Source organism: Gymnoscopelus microlampas (genome assembly GCF_963454915.1).
Source record: "Gymnoscopelus microlampas genome assembly, chromosome: 11".
Lineage (NCBI taxonomy): Eukaryota > Metazoa > Chordata > Actinopteri > Myctophiformes > Myctophidae > Gymnoscopelus > Gymnoscopelus microlampas.
Window position 1 is genome coordinate 18,871,079 of NC_139948.1, and position 22,195 is coordinate 18,893,273.

General features: G+C 39.6%; 1 protein-coding gene across 1 annotated transcript; it reads left to right on the forward strand.

Annotated features, from left to right (window-relative positions):
• Positions 1-991: 991 nt before the first annotated feature.
• On the forward strand, positions 992-14,568 carry nme3 (NME/NM23 nucleoside diphosphate kinase 3). Its single transcript, XM_084071341.1, has 5 exons — positions 992-1,103; positions 5,289-5,419; positions 6,067-6,168; positions 8,386-8,498; positions 11,569-14,568. Exons 1-5 carry the CDS (start codon positions 1,058-1,060, stop codon positions 11,684-11,686), a joined length of 510 nt encoding a protein of 169 aa, XP_083927467.1. The 5' UTR covers positions 992-1,057; the 3' UTR covers positions 11,687-14,568.
• The last annotated feature ends 7,627 nt before the right edge of the window (positions 14,569-22,195 follow it).

The window sequence follows — 22,195 nt, forward strand, 5'->3', positions numbered from 1 at the left end:
ACTATACATTCGAATCATTGCTATAGAGTGTTTGTTCAACATGGGTCTCCCTGTCTCTCCAGCTCTTTCATCATCACCGGGACAGGTTTCAGACGCGCCTCCTCAGGAGACTTGGCTAGTTGGCTCGGATCTGAACCCATTTGATTTGGCGTTAGGAACCCGTTGCGACCGCATGCCTTTGCTCTTTAATAAACTGAAAATACATGTTCAGGTCAGGATACCAATTTTATCCAATCAGGAGAGAGTACTCATATGGACACAGGATAAACAAGTGAAGTGTATGTGAATTTTGGGAGTTTAATACTTTTAGCATGCTAAAAGTAGGCCTACAAACATTGCTTTGATGACTGAAGAAATTAAAGGCCCATCTTTAATAACCATTCATTACATAATATCTGAATGACTGCATGCACTGCAATGTCCTCCCCATAGAGTTAAAAATAAGGGTCCTCTCCCAGACACTTTAATAGAGTAGATGTAATGTCCTTGATACCAAATCAAGGAGAAATGACAATCATCGAGTCCCCAAGGAGATGTAGTTGAAATCAAGGGGACTCCTGCCTAATCAAGGAGGGTTGGTACCAGCCCTCCTAAAAGAGGAGAAAACTTTTTTTTAAATTGAAAATTGGAAATATTCCAGTAACGTAAAAATTGTACTTAAGTACAGCACCTTGAGTAAATGTACTTTACACCACTGTCTGTAAATGAATGGCAGGTTGACAAAACTAATGATACAGTTGTTTTGTTTGTTTATTTGCATATAGTAGACATGCAAATATTCACACGTTCTGACTGGGACTACGTCTACTACGTGTGAAGCGTTGTGAGCTTGTACATCGGCTATTTTCAAAAAGCCAATGCATATAGGTTTAAAGTGCCCATGATGTGGCTTAATTAAGTTGCTTCTTTTGGGCTCGTTTTCCTGGTTACTTATTTCTCTCACAAAATCTGGCAACACTGCCACAACACTGTGTGTGTCTGTCTGACTGTGCGTGTGTGTGTGTGTGTGTGGGGGGAGAGAGCGAGACTGCAGACACCGGTAACTGCTCCTGCAACCATGATCTGTTTTGTTTTGACCATATTTGCGAACATTTTTCAGACAGGTTGGTGCCGGCGATCTATCTACTTTATACTGCTCATCACGTTCCATGATTATGATCTATCTACTTTATCACGTTCCATGATTATGATCTATCTACTTTATACTGCTCATCATATTCCATGATTATGATCTATCTACTTTATCACGCTCCATGATTATGATCTATCTACTACTACTCTACTTTATACTGCTCATCACATTCCATGATTATGATCTATCTACTTTATCACGTTCCATGATTATGATCTATCTACTACTACTCTACTTTATACTGCTCATCACATTCCATGATTATGATCTATCTACTTTATCACGTTCCATGATTATGATCTATCTACTACTACTCTACTTTATACTGCTCATCACATTCCATGATTATGATCTACCTACTTTATACTGCTCATCACATTCCATGATTATGATCTATCTACTTTATACTGCTCATCACATTCCATGATTATGATCTATCTACTTTATACTGCTCATCACTCCATGATCGTGCATATTGGAGACAAGAGAGGCTCCTAGGCTATATATCAAATGTGACTCAGTCTCATGCTACGTCATTTAAGGAGGGGGCAGACAGACAGACAGAGGGATAAGCAGCCTTTTCAACTACGACTGCAAAACACTGCAATGAGCGTTTATTTGTATTTTTAGATATAGCGCATGGGTGTGAGTGACTCGTCTAAATGTGCAAATGAGAGGAGTGCAGCTAATAGCGAACCTCTCTGTGTTGACAAAACTATAGAAACGGAGCTCCGCGCGTCATGTGAGCGTCGCCCGCTTCATAGTTGAAGAACCAACACACAACTTGATCAACTCGAGCTGAACTCCTATTGCTTGTTTAACACATAAGAACTGGACATTTAAAATGGTGATCGGCATTGGCTTAGCCACATGTTCGGGCAGATAGATTGTTTTTACGACCAACTGCAAGAGCTGTAGCTAATCCAACTTCGTATGGTTTAATGACACATCATCATCATCCTATTAGCTTATTACAGCTGTCGTATATTATCAGTGATAAGGTCGCAGGCCTGCCTCAATTACACGTCACAGCGTTGCCAGATTTTGTGAGAGAAGTAATCAAAGAGGTCTATGAAAACAATCCCAAAAGAAGCGACTAGTCTAAAGGCCACACGACATGAGCACTTTAAACCTATGTATAATGCATTGGATATTTGAAATTTGATATTTTCTTTTTTTTTCTGGCACATTTTGAATATGTTTTGAAACACTCTGGTATGGGGGTCCCTGGCAAATTTTTTTTTTAGATGGGACAAATAAATACATATTAATATACAATATACATATTATTATTTGTGACTTGACATGAACATGTTTGAGAACCACATGGTTTAAACAACATTCAGGAATGAAGGCCAAATAAGCAACTACACTACACTTTAGAAACAAGCCCAAAAAAACCCGCAACTACCAATATTTAGAAGCGACTTCACAGAATGGTTGCGGACATGGCAACACTGCTTACTGAGTCTCTAGTAGCAGCACGGCAGCAGTAGCTGCATAAAGTCATGCTGCTAGGAGAGGATAGTACAGGAGATTGATTGAGAGGAGAGGAGGACAGGACCATGATGTCACACACACATGTAGTAGTAGATGAACTGGAGGATTTGGCTGTAAAACGCGCACGGACAGAGGAGACTGATGGTGAGACACTAGAACCAGAACCTTCTAGATAGAACAGGACGTCTAGTGCACTATCTCAAACTTTTTCGTGCCAAAGAAGGAGTACCAAATTATATGTGTATTTGACTGCGGACCCCCCCCCCCCCCATTAAATAATATATAACTTTCAAGATTTTTCAAAAATGTTCAAAAATAGCAGATGTACAAGCTCTCATATATATGTGAGCTTGTATCTGCTATTTTTGAATAGCCAACGTATAAAATATGGATAAAGGGGTTAAAATGATTGTGATGCTATATTACCAAATTGGTACCCCCTCAAGGACCCCTCGGGGTCCCTGGACCCCACTTTGAGAGCCACTGGTCTAATGGAACTGCTGCCAGCTCAGACCCTAGCTGTTGCAAGATATAGCTTTCAAAGTATTCTAAGGCCTAATGTCTGCTATATTTGGCACGTACAAATAATTGTGCAAGGAACAAACCTAATCCGGCGTGGTTCTCAAAGTGGGGTCCTTGAAACGGTTCCAGGGGGTCCCCATTTAAATGATTTATAGTAGTGATGGACCCTAAAGGTCTGTAACTAAGAGAGTGTACCTATGGAACCAAATGGACCCTTTTGCAGGGTCCTTTTGGTTCCATTTGTACACTCTGAGTAATGCGGGTCCGTGATCTAATAATGCGTACTTTGAAATTACAGCATTTGAGAAACACGGACCTCACCTACACCTAACCCACCACTCTGTAGCCAAAGTCCCAACGTTTCCACTGGTTTGAAAGTATGACCATGCACACTAGCAGCTTAATATATGGGGGCTTTGCACAGTGCCACGATCGATGCTTCCCTTATTGTAGCACATTGTAACACAAAGCTCATATGAGCCATAATCAGCCATTGTTACTAATTCCTTTATAATATACCATCTGCTTGTGTTTGGATTAGTCAGTCCCTGTCTCTGATTACACCATTAGTGCGTGGGGGGTTTACAGATCTACTGGAGGTGCAATTAATAAGTATTTAATAATAAGCATTATTCTCAACAGTAGCAGACTTAATGGTAGGGTAAAATAATATTTTTGGTTAAAATAAAAGTTTTTTTTTGTGAAAAGGTTAAAGCTCTCTAAGTAATCATTGATGTAGAGTGTTTGAGTGTTTTGTTGTTCAATAGCAGGAGTCTCCCCATCTCTCCAGCTCTTTAATAAACAGAAAATACATGTTCAGGTGGGCTGCCAATTTCAACCAATCAGGAAAGAGTGCACATTTATCTGCGTTTGTCTGCTGATTTCTTTGTCATCACTTCCAATTTCACTTGTTTATCCTGAGTCCTGTATGAGTTCTCTCTCCTGATTGGATACAAATGGTATCCTGAGATTCCCGACCTGAAAATGCATTTCCTGTTCACTAAAGAGGAGACCCCTGTTACTGATTGAACTCTATAGCAATTATAACTATCAGAATTGAGAACCGAAGTCTTACATCATTGCCGCTAGAGGGCGCTATCCCCCTGGGTCACAATGTATTTTTTTTCTATTGAAAATCCCATAGGGAAATCTTATATCAAGTCATATAAGAACTGTGTTCCAGAAATAAACAAATCAGCCTGAGGATTTTACTCATAATATGAAGCATCAACTGACAGTGAAAAAGTGCAGATTTATCCAAAGATTTAGAACATTCTTTTTCTTCAAACACAGACATTATTACCCCCTGGCGAAGACGACCAGGGGGTCCCCACCAAAATGTGTTAATATTGCGTCACAATGACTTTAACCATATTTTATACTTTGGCTATTAAAAAATAGCAGATACATAAGCTCATAGTGTGTCAGTTCATGCCGCACTATGAGCTTGTAGATGTGCCATGTATGAAAACACTTGAAACTTTGTACAAATCTTTGAATATATATGCTGTATATATATATACCCATTCTTGAGAATTGGGACAAAACCTTTAATTATTTGTATTCTTTTTAATATTCTTCAATTAGGCCGCGAAAATATATTTTAAAAGATCAAAGTGTTGACTATTAAACTTTTTTTTTTAGATGTCAGCTTCATAAAATGGCATATCTGACGGAGTTGACACAATGTTATGTTTTTTTTCGTTCCACTGCACAGTCATAGTGAGTAGACAATTTAGCTTTCCCGCCTTTTTTAAACCAGGAAGTGAGACACGGGATCTTAGGATTTAGCTATGCCTGATTAAATTATGTTTTTTTATAGAAATCTGACGATCTTGGACACACCTTTAAAGGGCAAAAACTTTACAAAATAACACCTTTTTAAACAAAGATAATATAAATAGTACCTTCTTACACCTATGTTATCAATACACAAAAAAAACATTTTTTTTTAAATTAGTGTGTTAATAAGTAATACATTGAAATGTTTTGGTAGACATGATTTGTCCCAATTCTCAAGAATGTGATGTATTATTATTTGAAGTGAACATTTTTAACTCAAATCTTCTGGAGGTCCCTGGCACAAGTTTGAGAACTACTATCCCAATGTACATGGTTATTGTTTTGCTTGTAGGCTGGACCGGGCCCAATGAGCGCACCTTTATCGCTGTGAAACCAGATGGCGTGCAGCGGAAACTAGTGGGCGAAATCGTGAGACGCTTCGAGAAGAAGGGCTTCAAACTGGTGGGACTCAAACTGCTGCAGGTACAGTGGATCAGTATGTTGCAGTGAAGGAAGAAGTACTCACATGTTTTATTTAAGTAAAAGTATCAATACTGCAATGCAGATATACTCTGTTAACAAGTGGAAGTCCCGTATTCAAAATGAACTTGAGTAAAGGTACAAAGGTATCGGCATGTGTTTTGGACAGATTTTGTCCAAAACACATTATCTCTGGGGTCATGTGATCAAGATAAGTTAGATTTTTCAGATCCCATCTCAAGTGGCTATGACCAAAGTTTTCGGGCCCTGGGTAGGCAACCCGACCTGGTGGAGACCTGTGCTCCGAGGAGCACACTTTTGTTGTTGTGTAAATGTGTAGAATAAAATGACATAAAAACAAATGTATTTCATGTATTTAAAATACAGAAGACACTAGATCTGAAAGTATCGAGTATTGATACAAATTACATCTATTTTTTTCCATCTCAGCCAAATAAAAAATACAAAAAAGTATTTCAAATACATTCATTTATCATAATTTAAATTGTAATTACATAATTATTGTGTGTGTGTGTGTGTGTGTGTGTGTGTGTGTGTGTGTGTGTGTGTGTGTGTGTGTGTGTGTGTGTGTGTGTGTGTGTGTGTGTGTGTGTGTGTGTGTGTGTGTGTGTGTGTGTGTGTGTTTTCAGGCTTCTGAGGATCTACTGTGTGAACACTACTGGGAGCTGAGAGGAAAACCCTTCTTTAGTGGACTGATTCGCTACATGAGCTCTGGACCTGTTGTTGCCATGGTGAGATTGAATACACACACGCACACGCACACACACACACACACACACACACACACACACGTGTATTGTTACCAAGTGTACAAAGTTTAACCCATGTAAGACCTGAGGCTGATTGTACATTTCTTCTAATCCTAACAGTTTTCTGAAAAACCCATGTTTCTATGTCAGTGGTTCTCAAACATTTTCATGTCAAGGACCCCCAAAATTATATGTATTTGGCTGCGGACCCCCCCCCCCCCCCCCATCTAAAAAAAAATGTTCCAGGGTCCCCAAGAAGCAAAGATTTTAGTTTAGAAAAAAAATGTGATTGATTGAATGCTTTATTAACAGTTTGCAAAAAGTAACTAGGTACAGTTCCATACAAAAGGATGCTAAAAGGATAAACCCAAGAAAGCACTATGACTTGTTTCCATTTGGGTCCTGCGTATTCAATTCATCGAAACATTTAAAGACAAACAATAAAATGCAAAAACATCATATATACGAGTAGTAATCAAAAAGAAAAATGTGTACAGTAAACAGTTGGGGGTGTGGTGGGGGGGCATTTCTGGTGATAACAGTGGCGTCAGTTCAGCAAAAGCTAGGGTATGGCAACATGCACGCGACCTCATGCACGCGCGCGCAGCGCGCGTGCATGAGGTCATCCCCGCGCGCGCGCGAAATTTTTGTGCGGTTCTGGGCGGGTTGGGTTCGTTTTTTTCCAGTTTTTGGTTACTTTATTTCGGTTTTAGGGTTAGGATTCGGGTTAGGTTAGAGTTATGTTATTTAATTCTTATTTTTGCCTGATTTTCCCGATTTATTATCAAAAAAGTACTTCTTTTTTTTTTTCTCCCCTGGAGCCAGGGTATGGCAGCTGCAATAGCCTGCCATACCCAATTGACGCCCCTGGGTGATAAGCTTAGACTTTTTACAGGGGCCAGTTCCAAATTGCAGCCACCTGTAAGTGCTCTCTTAGAGCGGTTTTGAAATGGGAGTATTAAGGAGTTACTTTTTTATGACTGTTGGTAGGGCATTCCACATTTTGGTGGCATAGCAATAGAACGAATTTAACCTCTAGTTTGAGCCGAATCTGGTTTGAACCGGATTTGTGGAGCTCCCCCTGGTGTTGTGCTTGTGAACGTCTTTGACGTTTTTGAAGTAGTTTGACAGGTACATGGGTGTCTTTGTGGTGTAGTGTATCATGCAGACCAGGCCCATTGCAAGTTGCTGTACTCTGTCCTCTATACCCTGAGCCATCCCACCCAAGGCCAAGCAGTAGCCTCTGACCAGTTTGTTTTTGGGAAGTCTGAAGCCTTGTTTTTAAGGCATTTGTGGTGCTATGGTACCAAGAGGAGCATGCATAGTCATTAGTCAAAGTGACATTGGATGAGTGCTCCTGCTCGAGTCCTCAGCAGGAGGATATATATATTTCAAAAATAGCAGATCTACAAGCTCATAGCGCGGCACGAAGTGACGCGCTATGAGCTTGTATATCTGCTATTTTTGAACAGTCAAAGTATAAAATAATGCTTTTTAGCTAAAATCTAAAATGACACAGATGCTTTCCTGGTCCTAATGGGTTAAGAGGACACCGTGTTCAATTTCACAGTTTAAGCTCATTGAACCAACGGTGGGCCTTGTTTGATGGGCCTTTTCTATGTCCAAGTTCTTACATGATTTAAAAACCCACCAGTCACTGTATAATTTAATAACCAACATGAGAGGCTGTCATCACATCATAGAAAACGTAACTGTGTTGTATGTCCAGCACTTGCAATTATTTGACATAATGGAGATTATTATGCATAAATAGTTACCATTCATATATCGTTGGTGTCGGGCAGAAACCTCTTTCTATTCAAACCTTTTTTTCGTAAATTGACGCCCTACTTGATCACACTACAGCGTACACAAAAGTAGCAGATCTACAAGCTCGAAACGCGGCATGAAGCGACGTGCTTTGAGCTTGGCGATCTGCTACTTCTGCCATTTTCGCATTTGAATCCTGAAAAAGAAGAGTTTTGGACATAATGTGGTTTCCACCCGACAGAGACCATATAAATGAATCTGTTGAAATAGCAAAAATACCCACTCAACATTGTGAAAATAGCAGATCAGATGACACTCTACAGCAATTATTTCTATAATTTTTTTGAAAGAAAAACATTTAAGAGATACATTTCAAGGTCAGCATATTGTGAAAAAACAGTCCTTTTGTGATGTGCTTGCGTTGTGCAGGTGTGGCAGGGTTTGGATGTGGTCAAGACATCCCGCAAGATGTTAGGAGAGACCAACCCCAGAGACTCACCGCCTGGAACCATAAGAGGAGACTACGGTGTGGAAGTAGGCAGGTATGACACCCACCACCAGTAACCACTTAAAGCCTCTGTTTTGTGCCAGGGACCTCCACAAGCAAAGATTTAAGTTAAAAATGTTCGCTTAAAAATATATATTTTTTCAAAGATTTGCACAAAGTTTCACGTTTGTTAAAAAATAGCAGATCTTTGAGCTTGTATATCTTCTATTTTTGAATAGCCAAAGTATAAAATATGGTTACAAATATTTTTGGATAATGTAATATCAGAATATGGATGCTGGGGTTATATATATATATATATATATATATATATATATATATATATATATATATATATATATATATATATATATATATATATATATATATATATATATTATACACATACATACATACATACATACATACATACATACATACATACATACATACATACATACATATATGCCATCACAGCCCTCATGCATAGCCATCCTAACGACGCATTGCGATGCATGCAACTCATTGGGTGCGTTTACATGCACAATATTTATTCATTCAGAATGAAATCATTCCGAATAGAAATGTATACCCAACTGTTTACATGGCACCTGAATAAAAGTATTCCTGTTCCTCAATCGTTTACATGAGCAAAGCATTCATTCGGAATAGAACTCTGGTCATGCGCAGAGTGCTTCGGGCCAGGTTGGGGACGGGGGGAGGGGGCGGGGGTGTTTGACAGGTAAACATATGTATTACCTCTGGCAGCCTTGGTAATGAATAATAACAATTTTGGCTACACGTACATGGATCTTTTTCTAAACGCACATTTTTGTGTGCGTTTGGGCCTTTCAGCCACACGCAAACGATGTTTTTGGCCGCTAAAACGGATATTTTTGTAAACGGTTAAATAAGTGAAGGTTTTCCAAAACATGCGTTTCAGTGGATCTGTGTGGACATGTAATCCGGAGATTTTGAGAAACGATGACGTCATCGCGCATTCGCACATGGTCATTATAATAATAAATAATACAATAATACATAAACACCGGACCGCTCATGGTCATTATAATAATAAATGAAGAGAGAGAGAGAGCAACACTTACAGTCTATGAAACAAGGCACGCTCATTTATGGCTAAATAATGTCATACTTAATAATAAGACAGTGGTGGGAAAAGTAGCTCATTCACTGTGTGACGAAAACCCTCTTTCTCTGCGCCAAGTAGAACACACGGCGCGCACACAGATTGAATGTGGGGTCTGTCGTCCTAAAACACAATCGCCCCGGTGCCGAGAGTCCCTGCTTTATAGTGGTGTTCGATGTTTTTACATTGCCAACTCTCACATGTACATAAACGTTCAGATTTCAAATATAAAGTGCTTACCCCTGAGCCACGGACGTTACAAGGCGATCCGGACCGCGATAAGTACCCGTATCTCCCGTATTGTTCAATAAAAAGCATTTTAATCCGATCGTCGGCCATTTTCTCCAAATTTTCTCCGATGCTTTCAACCATGCGACACCAATGGTTGGAAGGTGTATTGCACTCTGATACATTACCAAAATAAAAGAACAGAAAAAGAAAATGGCCGGCGATGGGATTAAAATGCTTTTTATTGAACAATACGGGAGATACGGGTACTTATCACGGTCCGGATTGCCTTGTAACATCCATGGCTCAGGGGTAAGCACTTTATATTTGAAATCTGAACGTTTATGTACATGTGAGAGTTGGCAATGTAAAAAAAAAACGAACACCACTATAAACCAGAGACTCGACAGCGTCATGTGAACCATGGCTACTGTTTGCGCTGCAGCTGAGCCCTAATAATGTTGTTTTCGTTTATGTTCACGTATGCTGTTGTTTAGCCAAGGCCTAACTAGTCACGGCTGCCAGAGAGAAATAATAACAAGCCACAGCTCACAATCAATCAAAGCTGCCAGCTATATAGGTAAATGAGGAAGAAGAGAAGAGAGACAATAAAACAAGTTGAGAGAGAAGGTAGAGAGAAGGTTTGATAATGGAAGCACACCGCATCCTGGCTACGGCCATTGGTCTGATATTGATGAGTTTAATGCAGCAAAATCAGCTCCTGTTATATTTGCTGCTGACCCGGAGGAGGAGCCGGTCGGCGGAGAACTACGCGCGTCTGCGACTTGGGCTTGGAGCGCCAGACTCCACATGGCTTGCGCCTCTCCCCCCCACCCAGAAGCACCGCGCTAGACAATGACACATGCGCAAAAGAACAAATGTATACCAGTCTGATACCAGTGCGTTTACATGGGCAATGTAGCCCGATTCTATCGGTATATACCAGCCCTTCAAACCCGAATGAAATTTCATTCGGATCAGACCGGTATGGCCATACCGATGCGTTTACATGAGCCAGCAATGTTTGGAATTCGCCAATCAGGATTGAATATGAAAAAAAAAAAAGACGGATGTCTTGATCTCATGACTATAGAGATAATGTGTGCCAATTTGCGTGATGTTTGGACAAAATCTGTAGGAGTAATATGAAAAAAATGTCTTGCAAAAAATGGCCTTCTGGTGGCACTATAACAGGACAATGTGAAAAGGGTAGCATTTCTTCCTCAGCTTAGTGGGAATGTGCTTGCAAAATTTCACGGCAATCGCAATGCATGATTTGAGGTATTTTGTTCAAAACGAGCCACTCCTGCAAACTTAGAAGAAAAAATTAGAAAAAATTAGCCAATCAGGGTGGAATAGCTGAATGGTTAGTGAGCCCGCCTAGGGAGCCACAGGCCCTGGTTCCCCCAGGTTCGATTCCAGGCCAGGTCAGCATATGTGTCGATGAAATGAAATTTGTCCCTGAGCAAGACTCTTAACCCCTAATTGCTCACAGGTTTTCATTGGAAACAAGACCGCAAGGACTTTCATGAACGACCTGTTAAAAGGAATTATATGAAAAATCGGACAGATTGATGTGTTGATCACATAACGATAGAGATAATGTGTACCGATTTGCGTGATGTTTGGACAAAATCTGTAGGAGTGATATACAGGTTTTTCAAAACATAAATACAATATCAATTAGGGGGGTCCTTGACAGGAAAGGGTTTGAGAAGCAGTGGACTGAGCACTCTGTCCCCTGTTGCAGGAACGTGGTCCATGGCAGTGACTCGGTGGAGAACGCTCAGAGGGAGATCTCACTGTGGTTCCTCCACAACCAACTGCACTGCTGGGAGGACAGCAGCAGCCACTGGCTGTACGAGTGACACACACACACACACACACACACACACACACACACACACACACACACACACACACACTAGGGCTGTCACAATTACAACATTTAAGTTGATGCAAATAATTGCGATTACAACGATTTAGTTGTGTTTTTTCCGGCCTTGAACATATCGGAGCATATGAATAATACTTACTATTTCCATTTGGCCTTTTAGGCTTCGTAATAAAGATTTGCACAGGGCAGATATGACAAATAACTTACATATACAAATGACTGACATATTTAATACTTTTTTCTACATACTAAAAATGTAGAAAATAGTGGAAATAGCTGATCTACAAGCTTACATTTTTCAACATGGAAACGATTATGACGATTATGCGAAATAATTGCCATTATCTCAAATAATTGCGATTAGGTGATTATGTAATAATTTGATAGTAATGTGATAGTCTAACACATGATACCCGGTCTTAACCTAATGCCTAATTTATACACTAATTCATTACTGATCTTCAAGCTACCGTACAAAACGTTATCTTGAAGGTATCGTCTCTGTCGGGGGGAACCCTCATGTATCCAAAACTGTTACTTTTCAGGATTCAAATTCAAAAGTAGCAAAAGCAGCAGATTGACAAACTCGAAACGCGGCGAGAACGCTGTAGTATGATCAAGTTCAAATATGGAGATAAGAGGTACAACACGTTTCGTTGTAATCTTGCAGAATGCAAATGCAAATGAAGCGACGCGAAGAATGTCTTCACCTCCTGTGAGAATTAGGGCTTGAGAATGTAAACATTATTTTAACTCTCACACAAAGGATTATGCTATGTGGCTGTAGATAAATGCATTTTTTTTATTTTTGCCTTCTGTTGCAAACAGCTGTACTGGCCAGCAGGCGACATTGCTGCTTTGCTGAACGTCTATAGTCTTAGTTTTGGGAAGGTTACATTTTTAAAGCATCTGTTACAGATTACTGCATAATCGGAACAATATGATAATTTCGATGACTTCATCCAAGTAATACAACATGATTACATTTGATTACTTTCCAACTAAAGGTTTTGAACCAGGACCATGCAAATGCACATACTGTTATCTTAAGTTACTTTGGTGCCCGCCTTAAATTATGAACTGCGCCCTTCCCTGACCTTTGCCCATAAGATGCAAACATGTGATAAGCTCACAACATGGAAATATCAATTACAATTATGGTGCTTTTTAGTTTTACTGTTGAAATACTTTCAAGTGTAACACTTTTGTAATCTCAAACATTTTGATTAATAGCCTAACTATAATTTAGTTACATTTCCAGGGGGTCCCCAGCCAAAGTATGTAACATAGCATCACAATAATTGTGACCACTTTATCCATATGTTGGCTATTCAAAAATAGCAGATCTACAAGCTCAACACATCAAATGTATCATTTTGGGGGTCCTCGACAAGAAAAGGTTGGAGAGCTACTGCTTTACAGAATAAACATGTTCTCATTAGTAAAGCCTGATTTATACCTAGTTGCTGACCAAGGTCGAGCAACGAAAATCACAACGCGTTGCAGCATGATGTGTTGTGAGCTTAAAGATTAGCTATTTTCGGTGGGTATATAATAAATGTAAGTATAAATCAGGTATAGGCTACTACTGCAGTGATTCTCAACCTTTCCAGGCTGTGACCTCCCAAAATAATCATAATTTGAACTGACAACCCCCCAAAATAATCATATTTGAACTGACAACCCCCCAAAATAATCAGATTTTAAAATAATCACATTTGAACTGGGGACCCCCCACCCTGACAAGCACTTGGAATTGTAGGAGTTGAGGGATTACATTTTTGTTTGGCTCGGCCCCACAGATAAATATTGTGAAAATAGCTGATCTACAATATTGAGCTTATAGATCAGCCATTCTAAAAAAAAAAAGTTTGATCAGTTTTTATAGTATACTATTAGTTTGTTGACTTTTGATGCAGTGATGTTCTTTTTTTTAATTCATTTTTTTTAGGTATTAAAAAGGTCTTAAAACTTAAAAGTGTGATGCAATACGATACAATATTACTTTATTATCAGCTTACACTGAAATTTGTCTTGCGACAGCAGCCATGTATGCAACACATAATACACACATTTGACATAACACAGAAACAACTACTGTATAAATTGACTTTAGCCATTGCTGTCCCCATTCCTGGCACAATCTTCTGAATAACATAAGATTCTGTAAATGTTTAAATGATAATTTGTTTATGTTTGATGTACCAATGAACCAACTAAAGATGTTCAAGCTTGGCTATAAGGCTATACAACACCAAAGACCAATGTTTTTATTTATTTAGTATCATGAGATAACGCATCAGCTACTGTAAATAGTGGCACTTACATTTCAGCTAAGAATCAGTTTGTTTTCTACCAGTGTTGAATTCCCATACTTGATCAGAACAGAGAAGAATGTCTTTAAGTGTCATACTTAGCACAAAATCCTAACCGGTGTAGGTTTGAAACGTCTTTGTCTTAATAATTTAGGCCTGGGCAATATATCAATATTTATTGTTTATCATTTATAATTGTTTTCCGTCACATTTATTTTAATGTTGTAAATTGTGATACAATGTTGTTGTCAAAATTAACACTACAAAGCAATGACCAAATTCCATATCTGGAATAGACAAAGCAGCATATTTTTGGTGTTGAAGGAGCTCTTTGAAAATGCTTAATGTAATGTTGCCTACTGCTGAAAAAAGAAAGGCACTCTAAAATCTTTATTAGAAAATAATAATACATAAAAAGTATTTGATTTCTGAAATACCATGCCAGTGCCAGCTGAAAATGGCACTTATGGTTTGACTTCATTTGACATCAACTATACAATTTGACATGTGATTTCCCGTACATAAATATATATTGTGATTTTCGATATTGGAAGATGGGGGGGGGGGGGGGGGGGTGGTAGTGGTTAGAGAGCCAGCCTAGGAACTGGAATTTCTCAAGTTCTCAGGTTCCCGGCCACGGCAAGGTGTCGAGGTGTACCTGTAGCTTGGAGGGAATGGGTACCTGTAGCTTGGAGGGAATATGTCAAAAATCAGAAGAATGTGCACTTGGCATGATTGGTGATTTTTGGCATGGTGTTAGCCTTAGGTATGGGCATAAGGTTTTTTACAACCATGCAAACAAGTTGGGCTGGCCCCCTAGTGGTCGATATGCAATGAATCCAATATTAGACGGGGCTTGTAGATCTGCTATTTTCACAATATTTATCTGCGTAACCGAGTCAAACAAAATGTAATGCCTCAACTCCTACAATTCCAAGTGCTTGTCGGGGTGGGGGGTCCCCAGTTCAAATATGATTCTTTTGGGGGGTCACAGACTGAAAAGGTTGAGAACCACTGCACTAGGGGGCTAGCACAACTTGTTCGCGATGGTTTTTGAAAACCTTATGACCATACCTAACACCATGCCAACAATTAAAAACTTGTTACTAAGTGCAGTCTTTATGAATTCCCTCCCAACTACTGAGCAACACACCCCTAACTTCTCCCCCCTGTACTCCTCTGTGAGCAGCAATTAGCTGGGTGAAGCTGAAAACTAAAATTCCCCTGCGGGAACAAATAGGTACCAATTACTTATTGTTTTCCATATTGTCCAGCTGTAATGAACTGAAACTGGTCAATATGCCTGGTGCATACAACAAAGTTCCTCATGTTGATATGTCGGATTGAAGGTTTTTGTCAATTCACACCTTTATGGAATACCATAGGCTACCTAATTGTACTGGAATTGTTAAAAATAAAACATTTCCTGAAGCTTGCTTTGCCATTTGGATTGACTGTTTTCTGTGCTTTTGAGAAAACATACAATAGAAAGCTTCAGATGACACCATTTGTTGTTTTCAGCGCACAAATATGTTTGAAATGTAATCCACATGTTCATTGTTCACAAAGAGAACAACGTAAACGTTTCCAGTTTTTTAATTACAATCTGCAGACTGTCAACACACTACCAGTGTTGTGTGAGGATCCACAGATTGGCCACCTGCTACCTACCTGTTCAGAAAGGCCTTAAATACCTGTGTCACGCATGACATCACTCAATCTCTGCCTCCCTTCAGGGGCTACATGTGTTACAAATAAAAGTCTATCTATTCTCATTTTGCTTGAGTAAAATAATAATAATAATAAACGGGTGTGGACACAGCAATGATAGGCTATTTGATTCTTCTTATAGCAATCTGATAATCAAATGTACCAAACCTTTCTCAGTTCATACTCTAGTCACAGTGCAGGGGTCTTCAACAAGGGGTCTGGGACTCCTAGGGGTCCTCAGAGCTACTACAGGGGGGCCACCAAATCTTTGTGTGATAGGATATTTTTATTTACAATAAGCACATGAACCCTAGCATCCCTATACTGGGGGGAGGGGGTGGGGGCATTCACCTGCTCACAACGCAGCGTCACAGGTAGATCTGCTATTTTCGGCAAAGAGGTTCGGTGTGAAGTGAAAAAAGAGCGCAGCAAGTACAAATAAAGTTTACTAAGTATTGAGGGTGGTTAAATGTCTGAATATGTCTGAATATGCACATGAAAAAATACATTAACATGAATCCAACATATTAAAGGTAGAGTAAGTGATTTTCTCTGGTTAAAATAAGTGTTGAATAGCTCTATATTCTGATGGTACTCATTGCTATGGAGTGTTTGTTCAGTAACAGGAGTCTCCATGTCTCTCCAGCTCTTTATTAAACAGAACATGCACTTTTTCAGGTTGGGATACCAATTTTATCCAATCAGGATAGAGAACTCAGTCAGGATACAGATTAAACAAGTGAAACTGGAAGTGATAACACAAAGAAATGATCATACGAAATTGTAACTGAAACACTATACTGATACTCTCTCCTGATTGGCTGAAAATGTGTTCTTCTGTTTATTAAAGAGCTAGAGAGATAGGGAGACCCCTGCCCCCGACCAGTAGCCTGCCAAAGTTTGTACTTGTTTCCCTTTAAATGTCCATTGCCGCATTGACAATGCATTGGGCGCTTAAAGTTAAATATTTAAAAAACTACAAATTATTGAAACCCCATTCAAACTTTAAAATGTTCATCTTACTGTGGACATGTTTGCCTGAACATGAATATTTGAAATGTTTTATAGTTTTAGAAATGTACTCAAAGTTCAGAAATTTATAATGGAGGTCAATGGAAGATTTTGGCACCTCAAAAAACACTTTCACCTAGAAACTCCATTCACACTTTTTATAATTCATTTTACTGTGAACACAAATACTTGAACTTTTTACTTTGTAATGTTTTGTCGTTTTTGAGATATTTTCGTACATCTGAAAATTTTGGCACCTCGCTGTTCCTTCATACTTTAACCTATAAACTGGATTCACAATTTAAAAATTCCACCTTACTGTGGACATGGGTCGGGGATCTTAGTATAATCTAACATTCAATTCCAATTCACTTCTGAAACAATGATTTGACTGATTTTACTTTCAGAACGCAAATAAAACATTGCTTCATTTTTAAAATAGTCACTTCCAAATTGAAGCTCAGATTATACTAAGATCCCATAGGCACTTTGAGGTGTGGGGGTATCTTAGTATAATCTGAGATTCAATTCGAATTCACTTCTGAAAAGTCTATTTTACTGATTTTCGTTTCAGAACCTAAATAAAACATTGCTTAATTTTTCCAATTTTCTAGCCCACAAAAAAATCAGGAAAATACTACATTTTTCTGATATTCTGCTTAGTATTTTGGCGTCTTTTGATTTGGGACGACACTGAGAAAAGCTCAAAATAGTTTTTTTCCCCCCATTTTTTCATCCCAGAATAAAAATCAAAGAATGTCTTCATTTTTCCAATTTTCTAGCCCACCAAAACATCAGGAAAATGTTCCATTTTTCTGATATTCTGATTAGTATTTTGGCATCTTTTGATTTGGGACTGACACTGAAAAAAGCTCTTAAAAACGACTTTTGCCATTTTTTCATCCGAGAACAAAAATCAAAGAATGGCTTCAATTTTCCAAATTTTTTGCCTACCCAAAAATCAGGAAAATGCTCAATTTTTCTGATATTCTTATTAGTATTTTGGCATCTTTTTTGGGACTGACAAAGGAAAATATATTTATTTGTCTTTGTTTTTCAAAATGTCAGTCATCTTTTAATTTACCTTTTTCATCAAAACAAATAAGTCACGTGACCATGTGTTAAATCACATGGTCTTTGTCCTTCAAAGTAAAAGTTGTAGTCTAACATGTAAGCAATAGGATCTACAGACAGTCATTACACCACATGTAATGACTGTATGATGTTGTTTTTAATGCCTTTTCTATATATATTTTTTTAGACCAAAGCAAAAGCAAGCTCACAAAAGTATGTTGCAAGACTACCAAACCTTTCTGGGACATAAAACCGTAAACCCCTTACAACTATATACGTGTGGTGTGGAAGCTCCACCAGCAGGGGTCATTCACTTTCCCCTTCTGCCTCCCAACTTCACAGCACCTTAGTAGTTTTACTGAGGTGCTGTCAACCTAACAACCTTTTTCTTCTATACAAATATTTTCTTTCACATTCATTTATATGATTGTACTGTAAGTTATATGAAAAATAAAAATCTTGCTACAACCACTTACAAGGGTTGAAAGGCTGGACTTTTTACTGTCTCTCTCTGTGTGTATGTATGCGTGTGTGTGCGTGTGTGTGTACGCGTGTGCAAGTGCGTGAGTGTGTATGTTGATGCTAAATTGTCTAAATCATGGTTCTCAAAGTGGTGTCCGGGGACCCCCAGGGGTCCTTGAGGGGGTTCCAGGGGGTCCCCATCTAAATGAGTTATTTCAGCATCAAGATCAACTTGACTACTTTTATCCTACATATGTTGTGGCTGGGATTTGAACCTCGGTCTCCCACGTGGGAAGCCAACATCTTAACCGCTAGACTAAAGAGTATTTTCTATACTCTGGGGGGAATAGGCTGTATGGACAGCAGCCATATTGTGAATACATTCACAGGTGTTACCAAAGATACTAAGGCTCTGTTCCATTTAGTGTAGCACAGTGGTTCTCAGATTTTTCAATTTCCACGACCCCCATAACTCTGAGAGTATACAAATGGAACCAAATGGACCCGTTCCATTTGTACAAGTTACACACTCGTAAGGGGCCATTTGGAAACCCCTTAAGGAACCATGAGGGTCCCTGGACCCACATCTTAGAGCCACTTGGTGCAGCAGGCCATATAAAGGATAATTCCTTTTAACAGGTCATTCATGAAAGTCCTTGCGGTCTTGTTTCCAATGAGAATCTGTGAGCAATTAGGGGTTAAGAGTCTTGTGCACGGTGGATTTGTAATGTAGCAGAGTGTTTCCAGTGAGCCAACATGCACAATATCAACACCCTGACCTCTGTTTGAGCAGAATGGAACAGAGCCTTCATTAGTATCATTGGCAACACCTGTGAATGTCTTCACAATATGGCTGCTGTGCATAGAGCCTATATCAGAGTTTTATAGAAACAATAAAACTGGCACATCCACTGGACGGCAGGTGCAGGACCAACAGTGGATATATATAAGAAATAATAAAGTCTGCACACTGAAAAATGTAAAAGAAGCTCCCAGTCAAGGCTTTAAAAAGCCTTGACTGGGAGCTTCTTGTTTTTTTTAGTGTGCAGACTTTATTATTAGTGTGGTTGCCCTAACAGGGCAACCAGACTATTGTTATCCTCCAAGGCCATAACAGTTTATTTTGAACCGCATCTCCTCCCACAATTTATTTTTCCCAATTTAGTGCCATATGTCAAAATGACCGGCTTCACCGGGAATCGTGTGCTTGTATTTTGCTAAGAGATTGGTTTCATAGTTTAATTGATATTGATTTATTAGTGCATTAAATGTCCCCATCCACTTTAATGGGAAAATGAAAAAACTCCCATTCAAGTATTTATTTCTCAGAAACCGTAAGGGCTAGAGTTTCAAGACTTGGAGGGGTGGTTTGATTGATGTACTTTATTTAGTAAGACATGAGAACAGTACATGACAGTACATAACAGTACATGGAAGTACAAATTCGCAATACAAGGTCTACTAAACTGGATAGCTCATTAAGCACTTAGCTTGTTTAAGATGAGATCCCCATATACACAAATCATGATGACATATAAGAGACAGACAGATATACACACTACTATACAGAATGTAAGAAAGAGAGGGGGGGGGGGGTAGGTTAGGTTAGGACATGGGGTAGGTTAGGACTTGGACAGGGGCCATTTTTGAAATGCAGCCTCCTGAAGGTGTATCTTTAGGGCATTTTTGAAAGTGAGTAGGGTTTTACACTCCTTTACTCCTTTTGGTAGGGCATTCCACATTTTTGACGAATAGCATGAGAAAGAGTTCATTCCCTTTGTTGTGCCAAATCTGGGTTGAACATGGTTTGTGGAGCTGCCTCTGGTGTTATGATCATGGACTTGATTAACATTTTGGAAGTATTTTGACAAATACAGGGGGATCCCAATGTTGTGGTGTATCTTGAAGACCAGGCCCATAGCAAGTTGCTGTACTCTGTCCTCAACCCTAAGCCATCCAATCCTAGCAAAATGGGCATGGGTTAGATGGGTTTTGTAATTGAGGCCAAGAAGTAGCCTTACGAGTTTGTTTTGGGATGTTTGGAGCCTTGTTTTTAAGGCCTTGGAGGTGTTGTGATACCATGAAGTGCATGCATAATCATAATGACCTTGTATGAGGGCCCCTACAAGAATCTTCAGAGTATTCTTACTGACTTTGCGATCAATCCTCCACATCCTCCGTGTTATTTTGTGGACCTTTTTGATCGTTTTTTCAGCGTTTTTGTCACCGGAGAGGTTTGCCTCCAAGATGGAACCCAGGTAGGTAATTTCCTCCTTTCTTGTGATAACATTTTCACCCACTTTGATCGTGAAACTCTCAGCCTTGCTAAGGTTAGGGTTGGACCCAAAGAGGATGGATTCAGTTTTACCCAGGTGTAATGAGAGTTTGTTGTCGGAGAGCCAGATGCAGATCTTGTTGAGTTCAGTGCTGAGAGTTTTCTCAACCTGCAGCCTGTCCCTGTCCGAGACCAGCAGAGCCGAGTCATCTGCGAACAGGAACAGTTTGCAGTCGCAAGCTGAAGACATATCATTCACATATATCAGGAACAGTAGAGGTCCTAGTATACTTCCTTGAGGAACACCACAAGTCACTGGGAGGGGAGGGGACTGGGTGCCGTTTACTTCCACCACTTGCTCCCTCCCTTCCAGGTAGGATCTCATCCAGTTCACCGACGTGTCATCAAAACCTATTGCTTTGAGCTTATTGATCATAATTGGGTGATTAACGGTGTCAAAGGCCTTCTGGAGGTCCAGCATGACCATGCCGCAATATTTGCCCTTGTCGACATCTTGTTTGATAGAGTCGTTCAATGATTCAGTGGTTCATGATTTAGTCCAAAATTATTGGAAAAGAAATTACACCAGTCGGCCTCATGGTGGCGCTATAACAGCCCACTTTACGTTTTGGCCTATAACTCTTGAACCGTAGGTCGTAAATTAAAAATATCTTTTCCCTAGATTCCTTGGGTCATGACGCATTTGTGTCAGGATAGATTTTCCGCCATTTTTAATTTTCATCAAAACACACTCTTAGCTCCTCCTCCACATATTTTGTCCAAATTGTCTACGTCAAAAATCGGTACACATGATCTCTGGGCCCATGCGATAAACTTATCCAAACGGCATTTTGATAGTCCTTACCGTTCGTCCGTAAATGGCTTCCAAAGTTAGTGGGAGGGGCCTGTTTTACCAAAAATGCCAGAAATCACGAACGAAACGTCCGGTGAATCCCAAATTTGAATCACATGTTGATGGTTTACTCAACAAATCCCCAAAAGCATTTCCATTTTGACCCATAGGGGGCGCCACAAATGCACAAAATGTAACCGAGGCAAACACATGATTTTTGGGGGGATCAGTCCTCTCAAAATGAAATAAAAGCGATATCAGGAGTGACGTGACAATACGATTGGTCTGTTACATTTGTGGGAGGGGCCTATTTATTTAGTGGGAGGGGCCTATTTCCTAAAATCAAAACGGCACGTATCACGAAGGCAGGATCCGATCGGCACCCGATTCGAATGGCACGTCGCACGGCCTCCGACGGTATTCCTCCCGGCGTATCCCTCGAGTCGTGATACGGTCGGCGCAACCACACTTTGCAATTTCCCAGAATTGCGACGCGTCTAGTTATGGATGCTATAAATCAGTAGAGACCCCCACATTAACGTATATGCTTTATGGCCACGGACCCCTAGGGACCCCCTGGCCCAGGGGCCCCCATCTGAAAAATATTTAGTGCCAAGGACCCCCAGAAGAGAAAAGTTATGTTAAGAAATTCAACATCATTCAAAATGTTCCAAACCTTTTCAAGATGTTTCAAACATTTTTTAAAATATCAGATGTACAAGCTCGCTGCGCCGCCTCGAAGTGACGCGCTGTGAGCTTGTAGATCTGATATTTTTGAAT